The following is a 12965-nucleotide window of genomic DNA, read 5'->3' as shown; positions in this document are numbered from 1 at the left end:
ACTTTGAACTACGTTTCCTGTTCTTTATGTCTTCCAAACTATTTATTTCCTATTCGGTTCATATATATTTAGTTAAATGTTTTTACGTCTTATTGTCTCTTTGGGCGTCAACCTGTGCTTGTGTTTGAATGAGTGTGTCTGTGTGTGTGTGTGTGTGTGTGTGTGTGTGTGTGTGTGTGTGTGTGTTTGCATGTGTGTGTGCAATGTAATGTGTGTGATTTCACTTTGCATACTTTACGATGTGAATGTAAATAAATAGATGAATGAAATAAAACGTTTCCAAACAATGACACATGGTCTGATGAATGGATTTAACACACACACACACACACACACACACACACACACACACACACACACACACACACACACACACACACACACACACACACACACACACACAGACACAGACACACACAGACACACACACACACGTTTATGAGGTATCATGCTTCAGAGTGAGATTATACTTTCTAATAAAAACCAGAAATCTAAAATAATCCAGTTATTAATGTAAGTATTTTTACTGGCTGGACACACACATTCCAGAGTGGTGCAGTGAGGTGTGTGTGTGTGTCTGTGTCTGTGTCTGTGTGTGTGTGTGTGTGTGTGTGTGTGTGTGTGTGTGTGTGTGTGTGTGTGTGTGTGTGTGTGTGTGTGTGTGTGTGTGTGTGTGTGTGTGTGTGTGTGTGTGTGTGTGTGTGTGTGTGGATTAACACTGTGTCCTCTTTAGTCCTCGTCTCGCGGTTTGAGCCAAACATGTGATGCGGGAATTAAAGCGAGGGGGAGGGGGGGGGGGGGAATACACAGTGAAGACAATTACCACAGAAGAAGAAACGGATGAAAAAACACTTTTGCATAAAACTCTAAACACACAGAGTATGAACTATTTACACAAATATTCTTACAGTGAGTAAAGTTAAGGTAGCTAAACTACAGCGTTTTTATTTCCTATTCAAGTTAAAGTATTGGCATAAAAAAAAGATAGCAATTGTGTATTACGGCCCATTTCATAATCATATTAAATTATTGTATTATATTTATTATGTCATCATTAAATATGGCACTTGGTAAGGGTGGAGTTAATTTTAATAATTGAACCTGTATTAATAGCACATACTGTAATGTATGAGTTGATTTATATTTTGTATTAGTTAATCATCTCAGCCAAGTCTGCTCTGATTGGCTTAGAGATGTCCCGCCCCTTAGGCTATCACCTACAATGTGTTGGAGCGCTAGCCAATAGGAGCGCAAGTGTTACACAGTGATGTCACTGTACAGAAGTAAACAAAGGAGTTCAATGGAGGCTTTTCAGGCGGGAGTGTGTGTGAGAGACACTCTGAAGGGAACACAGGGATTTTAGCCTTTAGAGACCATTTACATGCACTAAAACCTACAGAACACAGGAGAGGGGAAACCACACAAAGTGCTATAGGGCCTCCGACAGGCAGATGGAAACAGACCAGAGTCAGCTGCAGTGAGTGAGTGTCGTTTTATTATCAATACATCTTATCAGCATTCAATATCTGTCACACACTGAGACGCCCTCACTGCCTCAGCCTTTAGGGATCAATCCCATTTCTCCTCTTCGCCTCCTTTACTTCCAGCGACCGGCCACCTTCCCTTTGCCGAGGATCTTCTTACTGCAGGACAGAAACAGAAGGAGGGTTATAACGAGGAGGAGGAACATGTTGCTTAATCTTTAACCCAGTCCATCACTGTCACATGTAGCCGATGTCCCGCGTTTGATTGACAGTCGCCCGTCTAAAACAAGGCTTTTATCCAAAGGGGTTAGAAAACAAGAGACGGCGATCACCATTAGCTGTGTCAGATGTGTTGTGACTTGACAGATATTTTAGGTTTAGTTATGTTTTGACTCTAGTTTTGTGTTTGTCACTTCCTGTTTTAATTTTGAAAGTAATCTTTCCTCTCATTCCAGATCCTACATTTCCTGTCTTTGTGTGTTTCCCGCCCTTGAGATTGCTTGGCCCTGCCCGGATTGTTTTCACCTGTGCCCATCCCCCTCACCTATATATAGCCCCGGTGTTTCTTTGTTCCTTCGTCAGTTCGTTATGTTTCATGTCGTGAGAACCTGGGCCTTTTTGACTCCTGATACCTACCTTGAGATTTAGACCTTTTGCCAAGTGAGTTTTTGTGTTGCTGTACAACTTAGCTTTGGCTATTTAACTACTTTCTATTTTTGAAAGTACGATTAAATTTTGTTATTAAAGAACATTCTATTTTTGGACAACTGTCTTCGAGTCCTGCTTTTGGGTCTTACTTCCTGTGTCTCGGTTCATAACAAGATGTCAATCAATCAACAGAGAAAGGTATTAACTTATGGGTGGAGCCGGTGGAGGAAGACTCCCAGAGTTATTGTCAACATTTATTTATTTATTTTTTAATTGCGCACAGGGGTGAATCTCTTTGGACGCTCCCCGAAACTCACAAGAAGCGCCAGACTCGTAAATAAAATATTGATCTAGGGACTTATTCCTCCTGGAACCAAAAGAGATGAGGTACCAGCAGCAGATTGAATAAGACAGAGGACACGATTTCCTTTTGAATGTTCGACCACAACCTCAAATGGGAATTATAGGAAGAGAAGAACAGCAGTTTTTAAAAAGTATAAAAGTCAGTACTCACAACTTCTGAGCGTGTTGGATTCTGTTCAGCAGCACGATGATCTGCAGGGAAACAGGAAGTGAGAGGTGACAGGGAGACACCCTAATGTTTCAAATGTGTGTTTTTACTCCCAGTAGTACCTCGTATTTCTGGTGCTTCATGTACTCCGTGTGGTCAAACTTCTCAGACTCCAGCTGGTAGATGCTGTTCCACATCTCCTGAGCTTCATGCCTAAAAGACACAAAGACAAAGGGAGACAATATGTATTACATGAACATCAGCAGGAGAGGACTCTTTAAAGTAAAGAGACTACATACTGATATACACCTGAACATCAGCAGGAGAGGACTCTTTAAAGTAAAGAGACTACATACTGATATACACCTGAACATCAGCAGGAGAGGACTCTTTAAAGTAAAGAGACTACATACTGATATACACCTGAACATCAGCAGGAGAGGACTCTTTAAAGTAGAGACACTACTGATATACACCTGAACATCAGCAGGAGAGGACTCTTTAAAGTAGAGACACTACATACTGATATACACCTGAACATCAGCAGGAGAGGACTCTTTAAAGTAGAGACACTACATACTGATATACACCTGAACATCAGCAGGAGAGGACTCTTTAAAGTAGAGACACTACATACTGATATATACCTGAACATCAGCAGGAGAGGACTCTTTAAAGTAGAGACACTACATACTGATATACACCTGAACATCAGCAGGAGAGGACTCTTTAAAGTAGAGACACTACATACTGATATACACCTGAACATCAGCAGGAGAGGACTCTTTAAAGTAGAGACACTACATACTGATATACACCTGAACATCAGCAGGAGAGGACTCTTTAAAGTAGAGACACTACGTACTGATATACACCTGAACATCAGCAGGAGAGGACTCTTTAAAGTAGAGACACTACATACTGATATACACCTGAACATCTTATGATTGTACTTATATTAGTGATTAAACTAATGGAAGTGAACAAGATAATAATGAAGGGGTCTTTATGTCACTGTTTTATCAGATGATAAATAAAAGACGACTCACTTGAGAGCGTCCTCCCTCATGGTGTCAACATTTAACGTCTTTCGTCTCTCGCCCAGAGTCTTCTTCTTGATCTCTAGACCCGTCAGACGCTTCCCCTTCCTCGTCTCCGCCTGGGTCAGAACACACAGTCATCATCAGTATTTTCATTTCTTCATCTTCATCATCATTGTTATATTATGATATAATACTGAGAACAGCAACAGACCTTTGCCAGGAAGCCTCCAAAGTTTCCCATGCCAGAGAGCACTTTCTTCTTCTTGAGATCATCAACTGCCTTCTTCTTGGCTTCGTCGTCCTCTTTTCTGTGACGTTCCTCCTGATGAAGACCCAGAGAAGTGATGAAGAAAAGCATACGCTAAGCTAAAGGAGGCTAATATTGGGCTATAAAGGAACTACAGCACGGTCACATGACTTCACGTCACCACCGCTAAGCTAAAGGAGGCTAATGTTGGGCTATAAAGGAACTACAGCACGGTCACATGACTTCACGTCACCACCGCTAAGCTAAAGGAGGCTAATGTTGGGCTATAAAGGAACCAAAACACATTCAGAAAACCATTGACCTCCAGACCAGGGGAAGTCATTCCTGCAGATCTTTTTTGAGTAGCTTTCTCTATGATTTATATTTTAAACAGTGGTTTACATACCCTTAGAAACTAGCTCAACACTTTGAGCTTTACTCCAGCCCAGTGAAGTTACATAACTGTTTGTGATACATGTGTGTATGAGTGTGTGTGTGTGTGTGTGTGTGTGTGTGTGTGTGCGTGTGTGTGTGTGTGTGTGTGCGTGCGTGCGTGCGTGCGTGCGTGTGTGTGTATGAGTGTGTGTTTTACCGCGATCCTGTTCTGTCGGTCCTTCTCCCTCTCCGTTCGGACCCTATGGATCTCAGCTCTCTCCGACCGACGATTCTCCTGATGGGAAGCAAAGCAAAGAAGTTGAAGGTCTGTTTCCTCTCTTAATATGTGTCCTTGCAGCCCAGTCTCACAGCATTTCGTGTTATAGTCACAAAATTAATTTAATCTACACGAATTTCGCATTTTTTTCGTGTCACACAGAATTATTTTAAAAGCAATGTATTTCTATTGGTAGTGTGTTTCGTGCCTGCACCACGTCTTTTTGTCCGGTCGGGTCTTGGAAGACCGGAAGCTGTGTGGTTCATAAAAACATGTTCTTACTCAATATCTTACCCTAAGCCTAGGGTAGCCTAGGGGAGCCTAAGCAACCTCTTGGGTAAACTGAAGGCCTATTTTGAGGGGGCTAGGGGGGACCGTGACGCGCTGCGGCCGTGCCGGTTGATCTCCAGGACCTTCTGGTCTACACAAACCTCAACAAAAGCACCAAAACTGAGGGGCGCCTCGGGTTTCTGAGGTTGATTTAATTCGCCTCCCCCACGTTTTTAATCCCTTCTCTGATGGATGGATGGAGAGTAATGTTCGGCGGGTCTTGACACCTAACACAAAAAACGCTATTTATGCCACAGACTCTATGTGGGAGAAGCGCGCAATGAGATCAGCCTCAGAATAAAACAACAGATACAGAATCAGAGACCGGGACGGCACGAGCGTTTTATAAAACCATTTTAAACTCCATGGCCTCCAGAACGTGCAGTCTATGGGCCTGGAGATCAGCAGCGGCTGGAGCACGGCTCAGAGGCGAGCGGCGGAGCGGAGGTGGATCCATCGCCTGCGCTCCATTGACCCGGGCGGATTAAACGAGAAGTACAACTGATGGGTCCGCCTCCCACCACTCAAACATGTTTTAATAACCTCAACAACCTGTATGATCCCCTCTCTCCCCAGTCTCTCTCCTCTGCAGATCGGTGACTTTAATCTCCTTCTCTGCGGGTGCGTCAGCCTGCTTGAATCCACCCTCCACGTCTTTTATTAAAGCACTTATATTTATTAATTATTCACAGAGATTTTTAGATCCTCCTCATCTGGACTGGTGTGCTCCATTTTTAACGCATGCTTTTAGCACTATCTTATTTATCTTAATGGTGTTCATATTTATGCTTTTATCACTTATTACATGTTTTATTCCTTTAATGTATATGTGTGCATGTGTTTACCTTATGATTATAATCAAAGCCACATGAGGAGCAATCCTTTTATTTTAATTGTATTTATTACCTGGAGGCCAGAAAACCACTCGCAGAGAGAAACTCTTCACCGACCTGCCATCTTTTTAAATAAACAGAGCAAACTAAACACCTGTCCTTTTGAATCTTTTAAACTTACCTGACCTCGATCTGAGTGGGTTTGGTTTTCCAGTGACATCTAGTTCATGTTACTAACCCGGTGTGCCCCCCTCGCCTCTTTTTATTATTATTAGTTAAATTGTAACACTCCTTTTACTTTTAAACTTATTTATAGTCAAATTATTTATTCTGATTATTGGGGAGATTGTTTTAATTCTACTTATTTTTATTATTGCACTTGTGTTTTAATACTTGCACTTTTAAATGTATTTAATGCATGGTTTTAACAGAACTAGAATCTAGAATCACTTTTAAATGAACCATTTCAGATCCCCTTCTCATTTAAGGTCTTCCATTAGGACGAGCTCCATACACGCACACAACACCTGCACACATTCTCACACACACACACACACACACACACACACACACACACACACACACACACACACACACACACACACACACACACACACACACACACACACACACACACACACACACACACACACACACACACACACACACACACACACACACACACACACACACACACACACACACACACACACACACACACACACACACACACACACACCCCTCCAGAGACCCTGGGTTGGGGAGATCTGCTTTCTAACATACTCCCCGTCCTGCACTTTTGAACCAGTCTTTTAAAACGGTCTTGTCCTCACAGAGCTCTTATAATGCTTTTTAAAGGGTTTTTATGAGGTCTTGATAGGGCTATTTTTATGGAGCCCTACGCTCCTCCACAACCTAACCCTTTTATTTTAAATTGTATAATGTCGGAGTTTTTTTGCCGCGAGGAAAATAAATGGCTCAGAGCCTCAGAATACTGAGACCTGTATTTGTTCTCATCTTTTTTTCCTTCTAATTTGTTATCGTTTACATTGCTTTTAAAATCATTCTGTGTGACTCGAAAAAAAATGGCGAAATGGTGTTGGTGAACACGAATCAATGGATTAACTATATTTATTATTTATTAGTGACTATAGCACGAAATGCCGTGAGACTGCGTTGGTCCTCGTTGAAGGCGTGAAAGGTGAGTTTACGATTCGGTCCTTCAGGCTGATCAGCTCCTCCTCGTCTTTCTTCCTCTGGTCAAAGTGGACGTCGATCAGAGTGTGAAGCTCCAGTAAATCTTTCTCCATACGCTTTCTGTGGATGTCCTGCAAAGAGAAAGAGAGAGAGAGACTCTGTTTCTATATTGGCATCTCATTAGACTAAACTCAAGATCATTATTTTACGTTGTTTTGGATTCAGTATTCATAGTTTGATGGTCAGGTATCTGGATTGTTTATTAAAGGCACGACTTGCATCAAAGTCCACCCGGTCGCCCTCAGGGATCTTTGGAGGCGCGAGTTGGGGAACCAAAGGTCTGAAGAAGAGCAGGAAGAACAAGGTTTACGAGAATCATCAAATCAATGGGGCTTTTTTTTAAAGGAGAAAATTGAGGAAGAGAATGAGGAAGAGGACACGTGTGAATTTTCTTTTGAGATCTGAGCAAAGGGAATATTTTTTGTTCAGAGAAAGGAAAAATAAAAAAAATCTTTTTTACTTCTCATTATTTTACTTTTTTTCTCTCAGATTTCGGACTTTTTGCAGAAATATCGGACTTTTTCTTAAATTTGAGTTTTTTCCTAAAATGCTTGACTCCTGTAAGAATTCTGACTTTTTTCTCATTTGTGACTTTTTCTCAAATTGACCATATTTTCAGAATTCAGATTTATTTTAAGATTTGACTTTTTCCACAAATGTAATTATTTTCTCAAATGTAACTTATTTCTCAGAATTCTGACTTTTCTTAAATTCGACTTTTTTCACAAATTTATTTATTTTTCTCCTATTTTCTCAGAATTCTGACTATTCACACATTTTAATGTTTTTCTCAAATTTGAGTTTTTTCTCACATTTTTTATCTCTGAAAGTCAGAATTCTGAGAAAAAATTAGTTACTTTTTTTTGGATCTCAGAAGTTTGACTTTAATCTCAGAACTCAAAAGAAAGAAATCACTGTTGGTCATGTGTCCCTATAATGCTTAATGTCTTTAGGGAATAACCAGTGCAACCAAAGAATACATCATGTAAACATACTTTGGTTTTGGGCGCTCTTCCTCTGTTGATAAAAGAGAGAAAAAGACAAAAATAACGATTAATGACGATCTAAAAGTTGGTAATAAAACGATTAGTGTTACAGCAAGCAAAGGACTACAAAATAAAAGGCAATTAAGCCGTTATCTTTCAATTCAGGGTTTCACTTAAAGTGGATCTATCATGCTATATTTGAATAATATAGTGTAGGACAATACCTATATAAACCACATTTATACTTTTTATTTTTCAAAATACCAAACAGATCATGCATTTTATCCATTTCTCATTTCGCTCAATTTAACACTGTCTTTGCATCATGGGCTGATTCTGTGAGAACAGCACCATCTACAGGCCTGAAATATGTACTACAGCGTCTCCAGCGCTTTCCAACGGCAATGTCCGTGGCTGTCTCCTCCTGATTGGTGGAGTTGGCCCAATAGCCGTAGCGCCACTTCTGTGACGTCATAGAAGTGTTCAAAGGTGCATTTTGCATGATATGTCCCCTTTAACTTCTATTCATGATAATGTTAACCACCAATTTGGGAAACCACACATCTAATATTTCTCACCTTCCTCCTGGACTTCTTGATCTGACGGACCAACGACATGAAGACAGAATGAATAATGGATAATTACATACGAATGGAGCAGGAAATGAGTCATTTATGATGGGTGGAAAGTATAGAGCAAGGGAATGGGAAAAGTAGGACGGACGAGAGGGAGCAAGAGAGTAAAAGAGTAGGATGAGGAAGGTAGCATCGGAAGGAAATGTGGGATGGAAATGAGGAAAGGTGCTCTTAGAGTGAAGAGGAGATTGAAATGCAGAAGTGAGAAATGATAAAGGTCCAGAACCAGGAGAGGAAGGAGGAAATCCACATCCCGGGGATCAAGAGGTAAGACAAGCATATTCCCCAAATATTTAACTATTACTTTAAAACTATGAATTCCCATCATGCTTTGGGAGGCACACAATCTGCAGGCACTATAAACCCCCATAGAGAGGTGCAGGAATGAGTCCTAAAACCCTGGCATGACTCAGCATTTTAGCACTTGTCCCGTGGTCTGGAGGTCAATGGTTTTCTGAACGTGTTTTTGTTTCCTTTATAGATTAACATTAGCCTCCTTTAGCTTAGCGGTGGTGACGTGAAGTCATGTGACCGTGCTGTAGTTCCTTTATAGCCCAACATTAGCCACCTTTAGCTTAGCGGTGGTGACGTGAAGTCATGTGACCGTGCTGTAGTTCCTCTATAGCCCAACATTAGCCTCCTTTAGCTTAGCGGTGGTGACGTGAAGTCATGTGACCGTGCTGTAGTTCCTTTATAACCCAACATTAGCCTCCTTTAGCTTAGCGGTGGTGACGTGAAGTCATGTGACCGTGCTGTAGTTCCTTTATAGCCCAACATTAGCCTCCTTTAGCTTAGCGGTGGTGACGTGAAGTCATGTGACCGTGCTGTAGTTCCTTTATAGCCCAACATTAGCCTCCTTTAGCTTAGCGGTGGTGACGTGAAGTCATGTGACCGTGCTGTAGTTCCTTTATAGCCCAACATTAGCCACCTTTAGCTTAGCGGTGGTGATGTGAAGTCATGTGACCGTGCTGTAGTTCCTTTATAGCCCAACATTAGCCACCTTTAGCTTAGCGGTGGTGACGTGAAGTCATGTGACCGTGCTGTAGTTCCTTTATAGCCCAACATTAGCCACCTTTAGCTTAGCGGTGGTGACGTTAAGTCATGTGACCGTGCTGTAGTTCCTTTATAGCCCAACATTAGCCACCTTTAGCTTAGCGGTGGTGACGTGAAGTCATGTGACCGTGCTGTAGTTCCTTTATAGCCCAACATTAGCCACCTTTAGCTTAGCGGTGGTGACGTGAAGTCATGTGACCATGCTGTAGTTCCTTTATAGCCCAACATTAGCCACCTTTAGCTTAGCGGTGGTGACGTGAAGTCATGTGACCGTGCTGTAGTTCCTTTATAGCCCAACATTAGCCACCTTTAGCTTAGCGGTGGTGACGTGAAGTCATGTGACCGTGCTGTAGTTCCTTTTTAGCCCAACATTAGCCGCCTCTAGCTTAGCATTAGCTTCTTCAGAAATCATAAAGTGGTGTTAATATGTGGAGATTATCCCGCTGAACTAAACGTGTAAATATCATAAACATTGAGATTATTTTCTGCAATAATCCAACATCACATGGAGGAATCCCATTGGTCCAGGGAGATGCTGCCTTCAGGGACCAACACAGAAATACATTCCTGCACCACTTTATTGGATTTAAGTTATTTTTATTAATGTTTTCCTAAAAGTTTGAGTTATGACGGACATGCTGTACGTACCGTGGTGTTCTTGGTGCTCATGTTGCTCTGGAGGTTTAGGGAAGCAGAATAGAGTGGAAGTAAAGGGTCAGAGTTAGTGATGCCCATCATTTACACAGATATATCAAACAAGGAAACATATTTTCTTATCATTAATACCCTTGTTGTCCGTCATAATGTGTGTACATCCATAGAACATCCATAGACATTCAATTGTTTTGCCACTTTTAGCATGTTATTAATTACACCTGATACTAAAATCATCCATCGAGAAACATTTTGTTGCTATTTCTTTGGGGTCAAACCATATTTGCAGCTGACTACAAACCACTTTGGTTAATCAGGGTGGATGCAGGTAAGCTGTTTTGCATTCTGGGTATTTCCCTGACCTACCTTCATCTTCCTCTACCTCCACCCGCTGCTCTTCATCCTCCTCTTCCTCTTCCTCAGGCTCCACCTCCTCTTCAGCCTCTGGAGAAAAGAGACCCAGAGAAATTCATTTACAATCAGATAAGTTGTTTCTAGGAAACCTAAAGTGTTAAATGTGGAGACATTGAACTCACCCTGCTCCCTGGAGAGAAGAGAAGAAGAAATAGAGACAAACATATGAATTAGTTAACTTCACGGTTAATGCAAACGCTGAAATGATAAATACTGAAGGATGTTTCTGTACTCACTCGTACTCTTCTTCGACGTCTGACATGACTGCAAAGAACAGAGGCAGAGGACAAACAAATCAGGAGAATCTACAATCAGTAGAAGTTCAATTAACTCATCAGGAGAGAACTGACACGATTATACACATTTGATAAAAAAGTTAGAATTCTGGGCAAAAAATCAAATCCATGACAAAAGTCTGAAGTTTGAGGGAAATAACATTTGAGTAAAAAAGTCAGAATTTCTAGAAAAGAGTCAAAATTCTTAGAAATTAGAAGACATTTATAAAAAAATCCAAAATAGAGAAATATTCTAAATTGAGAAAAAAGTCAGAATTCTTAGAAAAAACAAATTTGGTAAAAAAGTTAAATAAAAAAAAAAACTGAATTCTGTGAAAAAAAAGTTACATTTAATAAAAAATACATTAATAAAAAATGCCTAAACTGAGAAAAATTCTAAATTGAGAAAAAAGTCAGAATTCTAAGAAAATATAAATATGAGTAAAAAAGGCAGAATTAAAAAAAAACTAAATTCTGTGAAAAAAAAGTTAAAAGAAGAATTAAAAAGTAAAACCTGAGGAAAAAAGACCGACATTTTGGAGAAAAGTCAGATTTTTTTGGACAAAATTCTGAATGTTTGGAGAACAAGTCAGAATTCTATATTCTATAATACAAAAGTTCAAAAATCAAGAAAAAATTCAAATTTTAGGAAAAAGTCAGTATTGTGAGAAAAATCTGAACTCTTAAAAAAATGTCTAATTTAAGAAAAGAGCCATTCAAAAAATATATAAGTCAAAATTAATTTGAGAAAACAAGTCGGAATAAAAAAAATAAACGGTAAAATTCTTTTAAAAAAATCTAACCTGAGAAAGTCAGAATCCTAATAAAGTGCAGTTACTTGAGGAAAATGTACTTAGAAACATCGCCCCACCGACTAAAACACAATAGGTCTTTGGCAGAAACATTAACTAGGATACAAATATACTGGTTACACGGATTAGAGATACTTAAAAACATGACAGGTGTTTTTTTAATACTGAGAAACCCATGCAGCAGTGAATCATCACAAAGGTGGCTGTGATTAATCTCTTTGGAAACAGGGACACAGACACAATGCATACTGACATGCTATTGGCTATGACTGGTCCCTGTGAGCTGAATTGGCTGAAACCACGCTGACACCTCCCTGGAGGGGAACTTGAGATTGATGGAGCGTCAACAGGTGAGAATGTGAAGAGGGTTAAACGTAGAAAGATCGGGGTTAAAAAAGTCAGAACTTTTAGAAAGAATGTGCACATTCTGGGAAAAAGTCAGGATTGTGAGAAAAATCGGAAGTCTTAGAAACACGTCTACCCTCCTGTTGTCTTCGGGTCAAATCTGACCGATTTACTGCTTTCATCAATCAGAACCTTTTTGTTTTACATTCGATTGCATTAAGGCTTCATGATATCCTTCACAGGAGACATTTGAACATATATAAATGCTGATCAACGCTTTCATTGCATTTTGGATGATTTAGTCAACATTAGTCAACACCCGGTCAAAAATGACCGCCATAAAGAAAAGGAATTAGTAACCATTTCGCACATTTCCCGCTCTTATGTGCCCCTCCCCCCACATGGATCACACCTGGCGCACCAATACATGTTCAGTGTCTGTTCTTTGTATATGTACTGCAGTTGTTCCTGTATACCAGTAGTCTGATACAACATGTACAGTTTGAAAGGGTGTTAAATTAAATGTGGTGATGATTAATGGTTTTTGTGTTATAGCAGTTAAAACAGGACCGGTCAAATGTGACTGCGAACACCAAAGTAGATTTACTACATGAGTAAATCTACTTAGAAACGTTGCCCCGCTGACTACAACATTATAGGTGTTTGGCAGCAATATTAACTAGGATACAAATATACTGGTTACATGGAGGGATACTTAAAAACACATCAGGTGTTTGAATGCAGCAGTGAGTCATCTCTGTGAAATCAGAGCTGTGATTAATCTCT

At 40.3% G+C, this 12965-nt stretch overlaps 2 protein-coding genes across 3 annotated transcripts in view; one reads left to right on the top strand and one right to left on the bottom strand.

Moving 5' to 3' along the window:
- syt5a (synaptotagmin Va) overlaps positions 1-193 on the top strand; it is a 29019-nt gene extending 28826 nt beyond the window's left edge. The window contains 1 exon segment of the mRNA XM_079645728.1: positions 1-193. This exon segment is cut by the window's left edge and continues 585 nt beyond it. The gene's annotated coding sequence lies outside the window, so the exon portion shown is untranslated.
- Positions 194-1475: 1282 nt separating this feature from the next.
- Positions 1476-10777, bottom strand: tnnt1 (troponin T type 1 (skeletal, slow)). Of its 2 annotated transcripts, XM_079646841.1 has the most exons (12): positions 10700-10775; positions 10328-10354; positions 8570-8590; positions 8001-8022; positions 7225-7285; positions 6960-7076; positions 4526-4603; positions 3898-4008; positions 3693-3802; positions 2766-2856; positions 2647-2687; positions 1476-1643 (listed from the first exon to the last, which is right to left on the bottom strand). In XM_079646841.1, the coding sequence occupies exons 6-12, from the start codon at positions 7056-7058 to the stop codon at positions 1598-1600; spliced, it is 576 nt and encodes a 191-aa protein (XP_079502967.1). In that variant the 5' UTR covers positions 7059-7076; positions 7225-7285; positions 8001-8022; positions 8570-8590; positions 10328-10354; positions 10700-10775; the 3' UTR covers positions 1476-1597. The 2 variants fall into 2 exon arrangements, with proteins under 2 accessions (XP_079502967.1, XP_079502968.1); XM_079646842.1 differs by lacking the exon at positions 8570-8590 and having other exon boundaries at positions 10700-10777.
- Between the last annotated feature and the right edge of the window lie 2188 nt (positions 10778-12965).

The sequence above is a fragment of the Notothenia rossii genome (genome assembly GCF_949606895.1).
Source record: "Notothenia rossii genome assembly, chromosome: 8".
NCBI lineage: Eukaryota > Metazoa > Chordata > Actinopteri > Perciformes > Nototheniidae > Notothenia > Notothenia rossii.
This window is presented reverse-complemented; position numbering and strand designations above follow the sequence as displayed.

Coding starts and splice junctions, on each gene's coding strand:
- tnnt1 (XM_079646842.1), bottom strand. CDS start 7,058: ATGGAGAAAGATTTACTGGAGCTTCACACTCTGATCGACGTCCACTTT. Junction 4,604..6,959: donor TCAGCCTGAAGGACCGAATC/GTAAACTCACCT, acceptor GCTTCCCATCAG/GAGAATCGTCGGTCGGAGAG. Junction 2,688..2,765: donor TGAAGCACCAGAAATACGAG/GTACTACTGGGA, acceptor GTTTCCCTGCAG/ATCATCGTGCTGCTGAACAG.